Below are 20,160 nucleotides of genomic sequence, written 5' to 3' on the forward strand. Positions count from 1 at the left end.
AACAAAAAAAACCGTAAAAAATGAGATGCCTCTTGTAGTATGGGGGGTAAGGCTAGATGGGGTGGTCTTTTTGAAGGACAGAGAGAGGCCTAGGGTTTAGGGAAAGATGCAGATTAAGGTTCCTAGAGAATGGGAGAGTCGGGGATACTCGAGGGTATTGATAGCACAAAAATGCTCCGATTGGATGATTCCTTCAATATGAGGAGGATCCCTATTTATGGAGATCTAGAGATCCTAAAAGGTAAGAGATGGGGATATTTGCTTCGTATCAGGAAAGGGGATATTTGATTTGCTGTCAATAATTAGATGCACTAATGGGGTATTGCCATGTGTTTCATGAGGATCTTCTCAAGGATTGGATTTCTTTATCCTTAAGATCTCTCATTACTCACATGTGCTACTACCCTTTTGCGCGCCATGACTAATCATACATGGCATCAGTGATGTCACTTTCAGTGGTTGGCGTTTCACCGCTAACACGTAGCGGCTCATAAGGTATTTTTCCATCGAGAGGTCTGCATGCCTCCGGGCATGCACGGGCCTCGTCATGGGCCCAGGCTACGTCTCTTTTGACCCATCATCTCAAGCGGGCTTGCAAGTTGTGAGTTCATCGCATGCCTTATTGGGCGTAGCTTTATTGTGCACACAGGTGGGCTTGTGACCTTTGGATGGGTCCAAATATGGTTTCTTTAGGTTCGGGTGCTGACTAGATTTGGTGAATTGTGGGTTCATTGTGGTATTGCAGTATCTACTGCCAGTTCAACCGTGGGTTGATCGCAGGTTGCTTGCGTGTGTTTATAGGGTGTTAATCATGGTGTTTGGACATCCCTTGAGGGTCTGACTGAAACAACTCTAGATGCAAACCCAAAGACAACCTAAACCCTGGGCACACAGAGGAACATGGGTATCATTTAACGTTAGTGAAGATGACAAAAAAATAGGCAGAAAATGTAATTTTTTTTACCTTTATTCTTTGGAGACAACAACGACAAGGGTTTTGTTGTCTTCTTTGGCGACGTTAACCGATTGAAAGCAGTGTCTTCTCTATTAAGCACTTGAAATATAGATTACCATCAACGTAGACCAGAGGGAATGTTGTCTTTGGCGTCGTGGATGACTTCAAACGACGGGTAAGATGTCTTGGACGGCGTTTTCCCAAGAAGGTACACTGGCGGCAACCTCTTTCTGAAACCAGGGTTCTGATTGAACATGCTGCCCATGGGACAAATAAGGGGTTTTTAGGTAGTGGCATTTATTTCATTTTGAAAATTTTCTCTCTCTCCTTTAAAGAAATAATGGGTATTTCCATCATTTCACTTAATTGTTAACAGCCGTTGCCGGAAAGGGACCTCATAGACACAATCTGAAAGATCAAGTATTGTAAATATACGTTTTGAAGTTTATGGACTGACTTGACACATAACCCAATTTTCCAATGCTTTGCCACTACCCCATTAAACTGTTATTTCGTTATTAACGAGCTTGACAATGTAGGTAAAAAGTAAAGTTACTAAAAATGTCAATAGTTTGAAGAATGATGAAGAGAAAAAAATACCAAAATAACAAAGAATGGGCTTATAAAAAAACAAAAATAGGCATAGTAAAGGTGTGGTATCTCATATTTCTTTTGCAATCTTTAGTGGTTTATCTAATTTTCATTTTCTTTATTATATTTCTACAATTTTGTATTTTTTTTCTATTTTAGTTGTATTTTCCATGTTTTATTTTTTTATTTGAAAACTATCGGTCGAAGGTCCTACCTACGCCCACAAAAAAAGATAAGGCCCTAGGGTGTGAACTAGGAGCGATGAATTTGATGGTTAAATTAGCCAAGGCCGAGGTGAGAACAAGATAATGGGAGTGCAAGTGTGAGAGTGTAAGAGAGGTAACCGTGGCTCATTAAGGTGATGACTGATGACCACGTGGTCGGATGTTACATTGACATTTAATGGGCCTGACTGACATCTTGGTCGCGGTCAGAAAGCCTCCGAGGGAGACTCGTCATTAAGTGTGGGGACGAAATACCGGGACGACCTCCTAAGGCCTGTGAAAAGATGTGGTTGCTCCATGGATACACCACATACATCCACATGCCAAATAGGGAACTTCCTTCATTAGGCGAACCTCCTTCAGAAGCCAAATCCGAGGAGATCGATGGGCAACTTCATCAAGCCAACAATGAATGAAGACTGATAGTACCAAAGAAATAAAAAAAGAGATGAGTGTAATCTTTTCTCCACCAAGAATCAAAGCTCATAAAAGAGAAACAAAGACCAATGAGCTATCCTCAGAAAGAAACAGGGGACTTCATTGGTATTTCTTGTACGTCCTTCGCTCTTTCTCGAATCAAATACAAAGAATATCGCAGAATTCCGAGGATCATGACGCAACAGAAAACACCACGACAACAACCAAAAAGGAGAGATGCCTTAGATTCTTTGAAAGCTTGGAATCATTGTCTCCAAGTCCTAATTCTTGTCTCTAACAATCGAAAAACAACCCAGATGCGTTTTTCTGCAACGAATCGTCAAAAACGCGTCCTTTTCACCATGAGCACACCTCCTGTGTTATATTCCCCTCCCCTCCACCCCCCCCCCCCCCCGATAAAACATCGATTAAACCTCCATTAAAGGACCTTCCGCTTCAACCCTTTGTCGAAACATTGTTTACTATACCCAGAAATCATAGGTTTTCCTTACTTGCAAAACAAAGTTATTAGGGTTTCCGTAGATCAAGCCCCTGTCTTACCAGCCTGTCTCATCATTTTCAAAATCAGTTTGGAATGTTAAGAGTCCAGACTCTCATCTGGTGAGAGAGCTCGGTGTTCTAAACGAAGATGATGAAGCGACCAATGATGTACTTAGCAGAGACACCCAGACTAGAGGATTTGGCCAGGCAGCCTACGAGTTCCCTCTGGGTAGATTTAAAGATCTATGAAGCAGGGGATGCAGATAATATCAAGGAAGAGAGAGGGGGAGAGAGAAGCTTGCCACCGTTTGATTCACCACTGCGTCGAGTGGAGAATATAGAAGTTCGAATCCAATTTTTCAAGTTAAATGAAAAACGAAGAGTGGGTATTCTTTTTTCTTTCAACACGGTCTGAAAATGAATGTCAGTGGCGTTCAGATCTGAAAACAAATTTCAGACCAATCTTCAGACGTAACACCAAACGAATCTGATGATGTCTAAAAACATCGTACCTCTGAAAAGTAATGCCAAACGCTTCGGTCTTCAATAAATTGATGATTCTACCGACTACCATCATGTCTGTAGAGTCAAATTGAAAGGTGTATGATCTCCTAAATTCGGACGACCCGCCCGGCAGTACTTGGTCCACCTCTTGTGAGTCTATGTTAAAGATTGAGAGTTCGGATCGACCCTCGGGAATGGATGTCTTACAAAGTAGGTATAAGATAACTCGTGCTGAGCGGGATGAGACTACCAACTCGACTGCCGAGAAGGTAGAGTTGACTTGAGGGAGCCCAACCATTCCTACAACAATTGTGTCTGTTGCGTTGAAATTGATCAAATTCTAGCCCAAGTGCTAAGCACGATAGATAAGCTCGAATTGTAAAATGGAAAATTCCAAACTTTGGGGGTGGTATAAAGTTAGTATCCAAACTTTTAAATGTGTCATTATTATAGTACCCAATTTTTAAAAAGTATTTAGTTGTCCAAAATCATCAACGAAATGCCCTTCACCTATCACCTAATTGCCATATGTTGTGCTAGGCATTTTTTTTTGCTCGCAATACATGATTAACAACTTTTTGAAGATATGTACGAATTCTTTGCCAAGAGGTGGAAAATTCAATAAGGCGGCTAGACGCTCAAGCCCACTTTGTTGTGGAAGCACAAACACAACAACGAATACAGGAATCAGATGACGGTAATGTGTGTGTGTATGAGAGAGAGAGAGATACGTAGACAGATTATTGATTTGATAAGCCATTCCTAACGGGCATTCATTAAAGGTAGATAGATCAATGATCAAATTTTGATTACTAATAAATGTGTGAAGGATTTAAAAAAAAATAAAGGATTTGTGTGTAAATTGGACTTGGAGAAGTTTATGATATGGTCATTTGGTTCTTCCTCTTGGACACTTAGAAAAATTTTGGATTTGGAGAAAGATGGTGTGGATGGATAAAATGATGTTTGAAGACTTGTCATTATTCGGTCATAGTTAATGGAGTAGTCAAAGACTTTTTCCCAACAACTAAAGGTTTGAGGCAAAGGGATCCCCTTTCTCCTTTCCTATTTATCTTAGTAGCTGAGGTGCTCAGTAATATTTTAGTAAGAGCTGATAGCATGGGACTTTTTAATGGATGGAGGGTTGGGAGAGAGAGCACAGTTGTCACACATTTGCAATTTGCTAATGATACAATTATTTTTTGTGAGAGTGTTGATCCTCAGAAGGAAAAATTTTGAAGCAGGTGATCAAATTGTTTGAATTTGTCTCTAAGTTAAAGATCAATTTTGAAAAGAGTTGTGTAGTGAGATTGAACTTGGGAGAGGAAGAGATGGATAGGGTTGTAGTAGCCATAGGTTGCCTTATTGCTAGGTGGCCTTTGAAATATCTAGGTTTTCCATTAGGAGCCAACCCATAGGAAGGAAGTTTTTGGAACCCAATTCTTTAAAGATGTGCCAAGAAATTGCTAGTGTGGAAGAGTAATTATGTGTTTCTAGGGAGTCATATTACTTTAATTAAGTCTACCTTAGTAAACCTTCTACTTTTCTTCCTTTCAGTATTTAAGATGCCAAAAAGGGAGGTAGTGAAATTAGAAAAGATCATCAGGGACTTCTTGTGGGAGCCTAGTGAAAGAAGGAACGATCACCTAGTGAGATGGGATTTTGGACTTGTTTGTTTGCTCTGAAGTCTAACATCTGAAAATGCAATAATTACATTAAGAGATATATTGGTATTGGTGAACTGTTCTTTCCTCTAAACTCTGAATACAGAGAATGTTGTTCTGAATTATGAAAATTATCAAATATCCATTTTGAACATATATGAGAGATTTTGTTTGTCTTTTTTTGGGGTATCATTGGAAAATAAAAAGTTGTATGATTGCACTTTAAGAGATAAGATATATGAGATAATGAACAATCATTTTTCTCTTAAAGTTAAAAGATTCCTCTTAAGAGATAAGAGTAAACGAACATGCCCTTAGTCTATAGAAGTAAGAAGCAAGAGGGTTTGGAGTTAGGCAATATTGGGAAGAATAATGAATCTCTGTTAGGTAAATGGTTATGGAGATGGTCATTAGAGAAAGGGAGGTTGTGACATAGGGTAGTGGGAAGTATTCATGGTTATGCATGAAATGGTTGGGATGCTGGAGTGTCTCAATAGGCTACACTAAGCTCTCTATGGAAGGCTATTCATGGTATACTTCTCCAATTTCTTAGCCTTATCAGGTATGACCTTTGTACATGTGATAGGATTCTCTTTTAGGAAGACACTTGGATTGGCATGTCCACCCTTAAAGACCTTTATTCATCTTTGTATTCCCTCTCCCTTTTTAAAAGTGAACCCATTCAAACCTTTGTTTATGTATCCCAATCCTCATTCTTTAGTTGAAATTTGGGTTTCAAAAGAGATTTGAGAGACTCTGAACTTGATCGCTGCTTTGTTGCTAAAAACCTAGGCTTTGTTTTTTTTTACCTTTCTAAACCTAGGGTAGAGTCTAGACTCCGAATTCTTTGGGTCTTTTTTCTTGTGCCTCTTTTTTCACGCAGTTGTGCTCAGCTCCTAACCCTCAGGCTTTCTATTGGAAGGAAGTCTGGTCTAAGCCCATTCCCCCAAGGTTGGAGCCCTTTGTTGGGAAGTCTCTCTTGGGAAATTAAACACTTTAGATACCTTGCAAAAGAAAAGGCCCAACCTTTGCATCTCCCCAAACTGGTGTGTCCTTTGCAAAGCAAATGGAGAGATGAATTTTTGGTCTTTTAGGGCGTGTGTGGAATATGCCACTGCAAATCAAGGGGGCTTTTTGACCCTACAACTTTTAGGTGGTCTAAGAGAAGAGTTAGAGTGTTATGGAGATGTGTAAGAGCTACTTTAGTATGGACTACTGTTTGGGAATGTTTGTTAATAAGGGCTACTAATTGGGCTAAAACTTTGGAGTTATTCTCACTTTTCTCCTTTGATGACATATGGAGAAATTTGGAATCTATGGAAAACTCCTCTTTAGCTAAGGACAAACTTGTAGTTGACTGGAAACCCCTAGAAGAAGACTTCATAAAAGCTCAATTTTGATGGCAACAACCTTGGCAATCCTGAACCTTCTGGCATTGGGGGTGTGTCTAGAAATGAAGACAGATTGTTGCTTTATACGCCGGCCCAAATGGTGTGGGATGTGGTTAGTGGAGAGATGCAAGCAGCTATACAGGGTGCACAAATTGCTAAAGAGTTGAACTTTGGGAGATTGATCATTAAAGGTGACTCTAAAGTGATAATGGGTGGCTAAAAGAACCAGACACAACAACTTGGTTTTTTATGGGAGAGATAAGGAGATTTAAGTGGCTTACTTCTAATCTCACAGTGAGAGTTTAGTGGGAGAGGAGGTTGGCAAATGGGCTGACAGACTTACTAGGTAAGCAAGGGATGAACAGAGATCACTTGTTATGGGCTCAATTGTAATTTTATTTTGATTTTCTTTGTTTTAAAAAGTAGCAACTCGGGAACTCTATATTGTATCCACTTGTCAGTTTACTTTATTTTCGTCATAATAAAATTATTCATGATTCATCAAAAGAGGGAGAGAGAGAGAGAGAGTGAGTGATGAGAACATATATACAGATAAAGCTGTGGTTGAGGCTTGAGGCCTGAGGGGAGTAGGGGACCAAAATCAAGTTACCGCTTTCCGTGTTTATTTTGTTTCCTCTTTGAAATCGATGTCTCCAGACTGCTTCAATCCCATCACGTCAGAATTATCTTTGTAATTCCGTTGGATCTGCAAGTTTTTCCCATACTAGTCTTTGAAATTTGTTTCTGGTTTCCTAATTTTTACAGATCTTTTGTCTTGTTTGGAATCGGTTTCGTGGATTAAGCGGAAAAAGATCCTGTGGAAATGGTTCTAGTGTTTTTGTTCAACTCCGTATTGCATTGGTGAGAACTTTGAGTTACCAACATCATTCATTGCGGGCTTTGGAATGTTTTTGTCTTGATTCCAACAAGTGTCTACAGTCGGAGCCATCAATATGTTTAGGTCGTCGGCCTTTTTATTGGCCAACTATGTCCATTTGTCCTTAAAATAGAAGATAACGAACATTTTCTTTTATTGAAGGGTACTTTTAATATTTTCAAAAAGCTTAAGGTACACATGTCGATCACATGTATTGACGACCAATTGGTTAATGGCAGAGACCAGTTTGGGCATTGCGGTGATACATTTGAATGGGGAGAACGATGGTTCAGCTCAGTGTCAAAATCTTTAGACCCAAAGTACAATTGGAAAATTGATGCCAGTTCACAATTCACAGGCGGCCACTGAGCCTATCCGTACTTTTTCCTACTAACTTCACACTACCCCAAACGCCAAAGTAGAATTTTCCCGTTTCTCATTACCAAATAACACTCCTACTCGCCCGCTTGGCGCTTGCTCCCGCAATCCACCGCGGTTCTCTCCCGAATCTTCCCCATCATCACCAGTAGCGGCGGAGGAACAATACATGGAGGCCCTTCAGTCACCAGCACTTCGAATCTCTCCACTGGAGCCTCTCCGCAAACAGTCCCCTCAACTCACCAATGTCAAGCTCATCACTACCAAGAAGAACGCATCTACTCCGATCTGCGCTGCAGTGTCAACAGCAACTTCAACTCCCAAGCGAGAGACGGACCCCAAGAAGAGAGTCGTCATCACTGGGATGGGCCTCGTTTCCGTCTTCGGTAACGACGTTGATACCTATTATGACCGTCTCCTCGCTGGAGAAAGCGGCATTTCTCTTATCGATCGGTTCGATGCGTCCAAATTCCCCACCAGGTTCGCCGGCCAAATACGGGGATTTACTTCCCAGGGTTACATTGATGGCAAGAATGACCGTCGCCTCGACGATTGCCTCCGTTACTGCCTGGTCTCTGGAAAGATGGCCCTCGAAAATGCTGGTCTAGCCGGTGATAACATCTCCAAGGTCATTAATTTTTGGTTATTTTGTCTTCACTTGGTTTCGTTACATTAGTTTTGATGCTATCTTACTGTAAATTCTCTTCGTATGTTCGTACATGTTTGCTGTTTGGCTAATTCTTCAGCATGTTGGGTTTCCCAGTTTTCCTTATCATTCATTTGTAAAATTGATGCCGTATTTCTCAGATTCGTCGACGTTGTTATAAAATTTTCATTCTTGGTGATTTGCGTCTGTTTTCTTTTGTCTTTCTTTTTTTTTTTTTTTTTTTTTTTTAACAATGTAGTGTATTTTGATTTCAAAATGCCGTTTGCCTGTAATTGACTGAAATGAGATTACTACATAGTGCTCTACCTAAGTAAGCGAACAATAATCACTTACAGAAACTATAACCCCTATTTGCTGTAACTTTTTTGATATTGATATTCCAAATCGAAACCTCTTTTTTGTTTCAGTTTATTCTGGAGAACAGGACACAAGATTCTGAAAATTTTGAGGAAATAATTAAAAACGTTAAAATTTGCAATACAAGAAATGGAAAATCACTTGGCTCTCCTGCTGTCTAGCTACCTTGGTCCTTCATCAATCCGGAGGCTTGTGTTCATCAAGAGAGGATGCTCTGTGTTACTTGACTTGCCTCCAAACAGCCAGTCGTTTTTGTTTAGCATAAAACGGATAGTCAGAGCTTCTAGTTGGGAATACAGAGTTGGTACTTGGTAGAGGTACCGGGGCAATGGTTCTATGGGATAGTTGCTAAGCTTGGTGTTTCCACAATGAACTTTCTTTATCATCACCCATGCCGTATCCCAACTATATGGGGTCAGCTACATGAATCCTGTTTTTCCAATCCGTTCTATTTAAAGCTATATCCACTGTTAAATTATTAATGCGTAAAACATTTCTTACTACTTCTACCCATGTCCTTTTTGGTCTATCCCGAGCTCTTCTAGCCCCTAAAATGTGTAACAAATCACTTCTTCTAACTGGCACAGTTGTTGGTCTTCTATGCATGGTATAATTTCTGTAAAAAACGGTAGCAATGGTATTATTTCTTGAAATTTTCATTTCTCTTGATTATTGATACTGTAGTTACCCTTCTCTCTGTGTGTGTGTGTAATAGGCATTAGAACTTAGGAGTTTTTCTTTCTTTGTTTAATATGATCAAATTTCTCATTTTAGTTTGAAATGTTACAAATGAACTTCACTTAATTACAACATTGCTTTTCTAGAAGTTTCACTGACTTGCATTTTATATTATCACACCTTATCCTTTGTTGTATTTATGTTTTCTTCAGATCGACAAGGAGCGAGCAGGTGTGCTTGTTGGGACGGGCATGGGTGGTCTTACAGTGTTTTCTGATGGTGTTCAAGCTCTAATAGAGAAAGGTCACAGAAAAATCACTCCCTTTTTTATTCCTTATGCCATAACAAACATGGGATCTGCGTTGCTTGCAATTGAACTTGGTTTCATGGGTCCAAACTATTCGATATCAACTGCTTGTGCTACCTCCAATTATTGCTTCTATGCTGCTGCCAACCACATCCGGCGAGGTGAAGCTGATTTAATGATTGCTGGTGGAACTGAAGCTGCAATTATTCCGATTGGATTAGGTGGTTTTGTTGCATGTAGAGCTTTATCACAGAGAAATGATGATCCACAAACTGCTTCAAGGCCTTGGGACAAGGATCGAGATGGCTTTGTTATGGGAGAAGGTGCTGGAGTATTGGTAAGTTTTGGAGGAATCTTTGTTCATATGTCCAGGATGTGTGTTTCTGGCATATTTTACATTTTGGTTTATTTATGTTCACTATCATGCATAATTCGTTTTTGTTCAGTAGCAGTTGGGATTTGCATCTTAAGGAGATTGCCTTAGAGGAAAAGTCATAAACTTCATTTCATGGTAAACTAAAGTCCATGTGGAAGAGGAATTAATTTGTGGACATTTACAGAAGCTCATAGAAACATCGTAAAATTATGGAAACTATGAAAGTGTTGGAAATCTATGATTAATCTTTAAAATTAATAGAATAAACCTCAATACACATTTGGGGCTCATTTACACAATTGGAACAATTTCTACCAAAAAAAAAAACAATTAGAACAATTATATAAAATAAAAAGGCTATTACCTATTGTTGGTCCCAGCTATCTGGGGTCTTAGACTCTTAGGAGGGGTAGACTGGATATGGACCTAATCTTTGGCCTTTTTTTTGTACAAAGTGGTTACTCTCAGACTTGAACCCACATAAAGTTTGTCACCCAAGATTTTACCATTTGACCAACCAATGGCTCCTAGAACATAAAATATAGAAAGTGATGTATGTCATTGGGCATGCTTGATATACTTGAAATCCAATTTTATATATAAATAATTCATATTCATGATTATAAGATAGTGCATCCTCTGTTAGAATTAAATACAAAGAACATTCATTCGTGCTCATTTGAGGTTTTCAAATAACTTTGTTTTATTTTGTTGTTTAAGTTTTAGAAAGAATCATCCCTTTCATTATTGTTGACATAAAAACACTTCTTTCTCTGTTATTTTTTAAGAGTTTTAGTTGGTGTGCTTTTGTGTTGTGACTGAATGTATTTTTATGCAATGTGCATAACATGCCTGATTGCAACAATCAAAACTCATTGAAAATTAAAGTTGTGACCTGAACTTCGATTATGTAAGTGTCCCTTCTGTTGCCATGAAGTGGAAGCTTTTCATTGGATTTAATTTGGTTTCAGTGGAAGTTTAAGTCTAAACCTCAGCGTAGCTTTGATGCAGTGGAAGTTAAAATCTGTCTATGCATGTCTGTACACACAGATACACCCACCCTAATGACTAAGCCATCATTTTTAAGGGACATGAGTGAAGTTGGAGTTGAGGCAGATCTGTTTATGACTCGTTACCACAGTTTACCTGAACTTTACTACAGATTGGATCTAGCTAATATTTCTTTATTAACAGTGAATGATTCTTTGCAGTAAACATTCTCACATATATAATAAGGTGTCTTGACTTGTTGGTTGATAAGGTTTGATGATTCTTTTGATAGGTAATGGAGAGTTTGGAACATGCAATGAAACGTGGTGCACCAATTATTGCTGAATATTTGGGAGGTTCAGTTAACTGTGATGCTTATCATATGACTGATCCAAGGGCTGATGGACTTGGTGTTTCATCATGCATTGAGAGTAGCCTTGAAGATGCTGGTGTGTCACCAGAGGAGGTACTCTCCTTGTCATCTATTTGTTCTCAGCATTATGATGGGTTGATTATTTCTGGATTGCACAGATTGCACAGAAGAAAATTTTTTGGACTTTTTATATTTAACATTTATGTTTTTCCTCTGTCACCTAAATGAAGAAGCATTTACTCATAGTTGAATATATCTACTCTTTGTTAAATATGCTTAAAGCTGCAAGTCCCTTTTCCAATTGTTGTTTTCCACCTGGTTTTTTATTGTATACTTGGGTTTTAAACAAGTATCTGTTGCTTAAGGAAAACGGTATCAAGGGGTTAATGTTAATGTTCTGTTTATGTTTTATGATTAAGGTGTGTAAACAGGGGTATTTTTTTCAATCAAGAAGAGGTTACTTATTAGGGGTATGAAGTTCTTTTTGTTCTTTTAAGTTATGGTCCAGCATGTAACTTAAATGCCACATATGTGATGGGACAAGAAATCTGAACTCCACAATCCCTTGTTTCTCTTCTACTCATCTCTCTTTTGTGGTTCTCCTCTTGTCTTTTCCTTTATAATATTCTCAGGTTGGATCAAAAGGTTACATGTATTGAAGTATTAGAATCTGATATGCTAGGTTCCCTCATTCTTATTCTTCATCTATAACTTATTGAACTGATCTCTGTATGAGGGCAATTCAAATTAAAGCTATTCTGATCAAATTCCTTGGTTCAATCAGTTTTCTTCCTTTTTCTACTTGTGATCAATGTGTGTTGGTGCTATGGTGTAAACCCTCTATTTGGCATCCACAGAGGGTGTGACTGGTGTCTGGTGAGAAGAATTTTATGGATGAATTGACTCGGATCCTTGGAAGTGATGTGAACATGGTTAGTTGGGGAGTGATAACTATGTGATGAAGTACAATTTTGGGGTATGAATTGGTGATTTATGATAAGTGTTTGTGATTGAATATAAACCATTGTGAAGTAATGCATATGTTCGTCCAGCAGTTGTGCAGGTGAGTTACTTAAGTTTTTGGTGAAGCTTCTTCAAAGTGAAGTTTGATAAGATGGAGATGAAAACATCTATTGTATAATCATTTGATATCTTCTTGGTTCAGATGACAGCTATCAAACTGAGTGGTACTAATTATGCTCACTGGGTCAAACCAGTTGAGGTGTTCTTGATGGAAAAGGGCACTATTTGGTTGAAGAGAATCACAAATTTAATGCAACTAACTTTTCATATTGGATTTAGGAGGATGGACAAATCAGAACATGGCTTTGGAATGGCATGGAGAAAAGAATTAGCAATAGCTTGATTGTCGTTGGCACAACGAAGGATGTCTAGTATCATGTGAATAAGATATATTTGGGGACTGACAATATCACCCAAATATATAGATATTTCAGAAATTCTTTTGTTTATGGGAAGGAGATAAGGGAATTGAAGAATATATTGTTTTTCAGAATTAAAAGCTCTATGTGAAGAGCTGAATTATCTACTAGTGCATCTCACTAGATGCAAAGCAGCATGATTACTTTGTAGCAGCCACGCTTTTATCTGGACCAATGTTTTAAAACATGGAGGCAAGACGCTAGGCGTTCCACTACCTAGAGGTGTGAGGCGTAGTTCAGAGTGCAAGAGGTGTAAGCCTCCTGAACACAAGGAGGCGTAAGCCTTTCTTAAGAGGGGGATGAAGAGGAAAGGAGAGTGTGTCCAGGCCTTGATTGTTTTTCATAGAACTTTTACAAGTGGGGAGTGTAAAATTTATAACTCATCATGCAATTGCCAACTGACAAATAGATTCTAATATGCTGTTACCTTTGTATTGCTGTTTGAAGTATTTTTCAATGCCAAAAGGAATAAAATTCTCTAGAAATTCCTTGGCTCATGAGTAAGCAAGTGGACTAACTTCTCTTTTTACCTCCATTCTCCTTTACTTTTCCTGCTTCCCAGGTTAACTACATAAATGCACATGCAACTTCCACAATCGCTGGTGACCTTGCTGAGGTGAATGCTATAAAAAAGGTATTCAAGAACACGAAGGAGATCAAAATGAATGCAACCAAGGTAAAATCTCTCTCTCTCTCTCTCTCTCTCTCTCTCTCCACACACACACACACACACATGAGCATCCTTGTATTGTAACTTTTAATTATCTTTGTTTGTGTTCAGTCTATGATAGGGCACTGCCTTGGTGCAGCTGGAGGCCTAGAAGCCATTGCTACAGTAAAAGCCATTACTACAGGGTGGCTGCATCCTACTATAAACCAGTTTGTATGTATTACTTTTGGAAGCATTTCTGAAATACGACATTAACAACTAAATGAAGGAAGAAATTGTTTTCAGGGTTTTCACCATTATCTAAGGTCCTATCTGAATTGGTATTTGACATTTCTTTAATTAATGCAGAATCCAGAGCCTTCAGTTGAGTTTGATACTATTGCAAATAAAAAGCAACAGCATGAAGTGAACGTTGGTAAGTCCTGATGCTCAATTTTTCATTTTTAACCGTTTGATGGCAAAGCATAGCATAGGTAGTATCCAGTCTGCCCCTCCCAAGACCCCTATACCTGGGAAACATTGGGTAATGATCTTTAGCTGTTTGATAGCAAAAAAAGGCAGACTTACCATTTTATCTTTTGATACCATTTTGCAGCCATTTCAAATTCTTTTGGGTTTGGAGGACATAACTCAGTTGTGGTATTCTCAGCATTCAAGCCCTGATCAATCGTCTGTGATTTTGGAAGAACAGCAATCTTGCTGATCCAAGATTCCCCAGATTTTCTTTTATAGAGGCTTCTTTGTCATTATTCTTTCTAGCACGCTGCTTTTTCAAAGAAAAAGCAATTTTGCGATAGAATCAAAAGCAGTTCTGCCGGTTTTTCCGTTAGCCATTGAACTAATTTAAAGATCTAGGTAGTGTAGTTTCTGAGATTTCATTCAGGTTTGTAGAATGTAACTGTTGAAGCTTATGCCAAATGGTCTTGCTTAGAAGCTCTTATTTTTAGATCTCTCTCTCTCTCCATTTGTTTATTTATGCCAAATGGTCTTGCTTCACGGTTGCAAGTCGTATTACAACATGTCCAACTATTAGACAAATGAGCTCCAGCCTGTGCTGACAGTAGCATAACCCTACTGTAGCGGCTAATCAAATCTAATTCCTTCAGAGGATGAGATCATGAGAAGAAAAATATGTTGTTTTCTTCCAATTCTTCATTGGAGCTTATTTGAAAGTATTTGATCAATACCAGATATTAATAGATTAAAACAAGTTGTATTTTGTTCGCCCATGTTGGTTGAGAGATTTAGCCCAAGAATGCGCATGCAGTAATGGAGTTCTCACCAAGTTGTTGAATGTAGATCTTGATCGCGTCAAACCCTAGCTAAAAGTTTCTCTTCCCCATTAATATGCACAACCATATCCCATAATGCCAAAATCCCGGACACCCAAAATTGTTATTAAACAAATTCAAATTGGAATTTAAAGAAAACAGTTTACTTCATAGAAGATGGAATACCTGTGAGAGCGAGATTATGAGTTTCTCCAACAGCTATCGCCATTACCTTTTGGGATAGCTTTCTGGAATCAGAGGATGTTGCTGCAGCCTCCATTTTTCCCAAAAAAACAAAAATTAAGAGATGTGGTCTTTTGGTGGCCTGGTGGATTAATAGAACTGAGATCTGCTTCTCACAGAGCACACCTCACACCGACGCTGTAAGGTCGGTGTGAGGTGCGACTTGTAAGGAGCAGATCCAGACTCAGATTGATAGGGATTAACATGAGAGTGGGTGATAGGAGGATGGGGAGAGCATAGCACTGCAATAGTATTTTTATAACGAAGCTGAATCATCAATCTCTACTATTGAATCAGAAATTGAATGATCGGGTCTCATTGATCAATCTCAAGATCCATTTTAAAACCTCTCTTGCCATCTCTTGTTAATGGTTGGAGGGGGAGAAGTGATATTCTGTGTATCTCAAACCATATTGGGATTTATCATAAACTCAGTGTATGTTTAAGCCTTTTACCCTTCAAAATATTGTAATTTAATAATGCATGTTTTATTAAGAGTGCAACGTGGACGGATGATTGTTTTTTTTTTTGTCAAAACCAATAAAAGGATTTGTGGGGGTTCTCCTGGTTCAATCATTATTCTTAGATGATCCCATCCTGTCTAACCTAAACCTGAAACGTCATGGTGAAAAAAAAAAAGGTATGACAGCTAAATATTTGCACATATCAAACTTTGAACCTTGGACTAAGTATTCTAATTCTCACTAGTTTCACTGTCAATGGGGATAAAGGAATATGGACATTTTACATATTTCAAGAAAATTATGTCTAATGTGAAGGCATATAAGTATATGCATAAAAACTTGTAAGAGGAAAGTTGAAAATAATTCCCAAGAATTGGAACAGCAGAATGTCAACAACCTCACAATGGGGCAGCTAGTCCTAATTTTACAACCACAACCTTGCAACTCATAGTGTCAAAAAAAACACCTCCTATATTAAATATCATGGCATCTCTTTGCTTTGCTTCTCTGTGCTTTTTTTTTTCTTGGTAAGATTCTCTGTACTTGACACATAAACCAGAAGTTAGAAATATATTTACTCCAATGCTTTTGGACTGTAGTAAGAGAGGTTCCAGCCTGTTGGCTGGTGGAAAAGTTTAAGGTGTGTAAAATATATTGACAACCTACGACCTAAAATAATTATGCTTGTGGTTATGCCAACAGAGAAAGAATTGGTAGATTCTTCTTCACTCCAAGCTTTCTTTAAATGCAATCAGCAGTTATCTACACAATCAGTTTCTCCTCTCTAATAACCATAAAGCTTAGTCAGAAATGGAGGGTCGCAAGTTGTCGTTGGTATTCACCATCTATATTATGGTTCTGATAGCATTTGCCACTTTTTGGGGTCAGTGTTGCAATTGAAGATGTTGGAGAGATTGCCCCATCACCAGCCATGGAGAATGCTGGAGTAGCTCTGTGTGCATCTGCCGCTATCGGCCATCGCAGCCATGGCTTCTCTGGTTGCTTGGTTCTTTTGAATTTTATCCTTCCATATGCTTGACTTCTTGTGAACGTTTAGTTTGAACTCTCAAATTATTTTTGTAAATGGGCGTGTCATGAGATTCTTGTTTTGGTGAAGCATGGTCTGATTTTTCATACAAACGTGTTCCATCACCATCCATTAAAAAGATTCTTCCAAAGTACCAGACCGCTGTTCTCTGCTTCTAGATCACATCACAGTAAATTAAATGCCAATGCGAGCAATGAATCTTGTACTAATTCGCTTTAATTCAAAAATCAGGAATACAAATAAATAAAATAATTGACATATGATTGTAGAGTGGGAGAGAGATCGATCAGTGTTGCTTTATAGAACTGAACAGATCTCCATAAGAACGTTCAGGAGCTTCAGGTCGAGAAACTATTTCCACAACTTTGTAATAAGATTCTGGGTGGAGCAATGCCTCAACAGCAACTTCTGCAACTAGATCTCTGGATATAGAGCCTTCATAAAGAGTATCCTAAAAAAGAGGCCCAAAAAAGACAAAACTGTTACGATGACAAACCTGGATTATGGAAACACATTTGGAAGGAAAAAAATGTTATAGCTCTACCTCAGGCTCCATGACTATATTTCCACTTGGGGGATCATTTCTCAATCCACCAGGCCTTATTATGGTATAGTTTATACCAGATCTCCTGATATAGTTCTCTGCCTGCAACTTTGCGATCAATGTAAGTCCAAATACATTTAGAAAGATGTAAGCTGGATTAAGTATTTGCCCCATTGCAGCTCCATTGACTAAAAGAGAACTGATAAGAATGAATCTATTAACACCACTTTTACGGCATGCTTCAACAAGGTTTATAGTCCCAAAATTATCCACCTGCAATAATAGGAAATATCAGATACTAGGAAGAGATATATGTAATGTCATAGATGAGAACTTAAAAGTTTATTTTGGATTTTAGTTTCAAAAAAGTACATAGAATGTGGCAAGAAAACCATATTAGTATAATGGTAAAATTATCAATCAGCATAATAAGGTTTTTCCAAGCAACTCAACCAAAATGTGGATGAATACTGAATTTTGTTCTCATACACAATAGTAGTAACTATAGAATGAGTCCACCAGAAAATATTTTTGCTGATAAGAGGCATAGTTGTCAAATTGTTACAATTTATAGTATCATGTATGATTTGAATCATGAAGTCCAATGTTATGAACCCACATTCTCTCACTTGTAGGCCCACCATTACACCAAGCAATGACCCCTATTGGTGTGATATGATTGAATACATACAAGAATATGAGAATCAAAGGAATGGCATGTAGCTTTTGCAAGGTTACCACACACCTTTCCAAATGTCACCTAACAAGTGATTATTCAAAGAATTCATACTCCTATGGGCGATCTTTACAAAAGTGATTGAAGAAGATGTGATCTCACAAATGGGCCTAACAGTCCACAGTGAAATGTGAGAGTGGTCAGCAGAAAGGTGGAGAAACTAGAGAAACAAGCTGCATAAGCCCTATGAGTATGTATGGGTGAAACATTACCAACATGTAAACAATTACAGTAATAAATTTGACAAGAACTAATTCTTTTTATGTGAAGGACTGTAAATTGGCCTTTCTGGGTTCCATGCCCTTGCACAAGTAAACTTCTTACATGAATCGTTAGTAGAACAAAGGGACTAAGCAAACCCCCAATTACTTTTTTTCCGTTTCTGCATGAACAAGGGAATCCATGGAGACAACGCACGCATAAAAGCTATTGACTCAAGAAGCACCATAATCAAGCATAAAGCAAGAATTCAACCATTCCACTGCCACAAGAGAGACTGACCTTCCAGGGAGCCAATAAATCCCATGAAGGTCGAAAACCAGTAGCACAAATTACAGCTTCTGCATCATCACCTATGGCTTCTGCTAGCTTTGTTGGACCCTCTGTTACATCAGCCTTCACCTGCATATGAATAAAACAACATAGAATCCCTTACACCCGAATAAAATACAATTCCTAAGAACCGCAGTTAACAGTGATTAATCTAAAAAAAAGGGGGAAAGAAAAAACCCAATCTAATTTTGAATTGAGCATCATAATGGGTAGAGAAATCAAAATACCCACAATTTGCAAAGCTGGGTTTTCAGAAAAAATGGTTTTTGCTTTATCTAAATGGAGTACTCCAGCTTTAACCGCAAAACCCTTGGCTAGCAGCTGCTCCACAATTCTCTTTCCGGTGCTTCCGGTAGCCCCGGCAACGAAGATTTTCTTTCTCTCATTTACATTTGTTTCTTCGTTCTCTTCAACTAGGCTTCCCTCCATCTAATAATAGAATTAATATTTCAAAGCAGAAAAAAAAATGAGCTACAGTCTCTGTGAAATGGGAATTGGAGAGAGGGAGAGAGAGGTTACCTTTGTAGCTTTAATGGAGTAAGAAGGGCGGGAATTGGAGATGTGTTTGTTACGAAAGTGGGTTCTTTTCAGGAGGAGATGAAAATTGGTGTGGAAGAGAGCTGTGGCCATGGTTCGTGCTCTCTTCTTCCACTCTCTTGCAGTCTTTGCTATGAGAAAGACCTCTAAAACGTCCACCTCAAATCCTCTCTCATTATTGCGAGCTGGCCGGTTCTCGTTGATACTTGTTAACCAGAGGAATTCAAATCTGCGCCCCACGTCACATTCCCATCGTCTATTAGGAACATCGTACCAGAAATGATGATATCATCATCATCGGGAGATGTTATCCAATGGGAATGTGCTGTGGGACATTGTCGAACGCATATGTGAACTCCAACCCAGAGAGGTCGTTTCTATCTGTTTATATGGGCCAGGTTCGGGCCATCAACAGAATACACTCAGGCCCAAGCCCAGCCTGACCATCAGGCCTAAGTTTTGAGCGTGAGCCCAACTCTCATATAAAGCCCGAGTTCGAGCTTGGTCAGAAATTTTTTATTCAATAAAAAGTGTTTTATTTATATTAAAAATTTTCAAAATTCAAACAGTAATAAAGATTTCACTATTACTTGAAAAAAAAGAGAAGATAGAACAAAGAAAAAATATTGTATATATATTTTTTATTAAATAAATTATATTTTTTATTATTTAATATATAGTATCAAGTCGGACTCGGGTTCGAGCTTGTCTTTTTTGAAAAAAAAACCCTAATCTGACCCCAAAAAAATCGGATCCGAACTTTAGACCCAAACCCAAACCCATGAGCCTAAAATTATGACCAAACCCGACTTAATAATAAGCCGGATTGGGCCAGTCCATCGGACCACCTGGCCCCTGAACAGGTCTTCACTTCCATAGCCTTGCTATTTACTAGAAACTAGCGTATTTACTAGAAAGTAGAAACTACCTGAAAGGCATATATAAATTGTTATCATATTGATATAAATTCTTACGATACAATGTTTCTTCAGACACCTATTTTACAAGTAATAAATTTTAATGCTTGCCTCCATTAAGGTTGCGTTTATTGTAGTATAAATGTACTTTTACACCATTTTAGTTATATGTTGATTGGCTGATTGGTTTAAAAGCTATTTTCAATGTAAATGAAAATCAGAATTATCAATATAAATGTTTGCATCGTTTTTATCGAAGTCAATATTTACATTGATTATCAATATAAAACTCAATGTATGTGTAATTTTCTGGTGTTCAATTGCATTCCACTCAAATGACTATAAAACCGGTTTATAATATATAATATAACACCAGTCTGATATTTACACCACAAACAAATACAGCTTTAACTTTAATTTCATTGTTGGATTTTGGTATTTTGTTTTACTAGCAAGGGGATGAGCTGCTGAATCATACGGTTAATC

At 38.2% G+C, this 20,160-nt stretch overlaps 2 protein-coding genes across 2 annotated transcripts; one reads left to right on the plus strand and one right to left on the minus strand.

The window, feature by feature from the left end:
* The first annotated feature begins 6,829 nt into the window (after positions 1-6,829).
* Positions 6,830-14,308, plus strand: LOC148862130 (3-oxoacyl-[acyl-carrier-protein] synthase I, chloroplastic-like). The gene is made up of 8 exons (XM_088985375.1): positions 6,830-7,108; positions 7,364-8,130; positions 9,417-9,848; positions 11,170-11,343; positions 13,255-13,368; positions 13,474-13,575; positions 13,711-13,777; positions 13,958-14,308. The coding sequence occupies exons 2-8, from the start codon at positions 7,672-7,674 to the stop codon at positions 14,023-14,025; spliced, it is 1,416 nt and encodes a 471-aa protein (XP_088841501.1). The 5' UTR covers positions 6,830-7,108; positions 7,364-7,671; the 3' UTR covers positions 14,026-14,308.
* A 2,254-nt stretch (positions 14,309-16,562) lies between these two features.
* LOC148862131 (uncharacterized protein At2g34460, chloroplastic-like) lies at positions 16,563-19,116 on the minus strand. Its single transcript, XM_088985376.1, has 5 exons — positions 18,740-19,116; positions 18,452-18,649; positions 18,170-18,289; positions 16,933-17,205; positions 16,563-16,839 (listed from the first exon to the last, which is right to left on the minus strand). Exons 1-5 carry the CDS (start codon positions 18,848-18,850, stop codon positions 16,675-16,677), a joined length of 867 nt encoding a protein of 288 aa, XP_088841502.1. The 5' UTR covers positions 18,851-19,116; the 3' UTR covers positions 16,563-16,674.
* Between the last annotated feature and the right edge of the window lie 1,044 nt (positions 19,117-20,160).

This window comes from Nelumbo lutea, chromosome 4 (assembly GCF_056320005.1).
Source record: "Nelumbo lutea isolate HS-2025 chromosome 4, American lotus-T2T, whole genome shotgun sequence".
Taxonomy (NCBI): Eukaryota; Viridiplantae; Streptophyta; class Magnoliopsida; order Proteales; family Nelumbonaceae; genus Nelumbo; species Nelumbo lutea.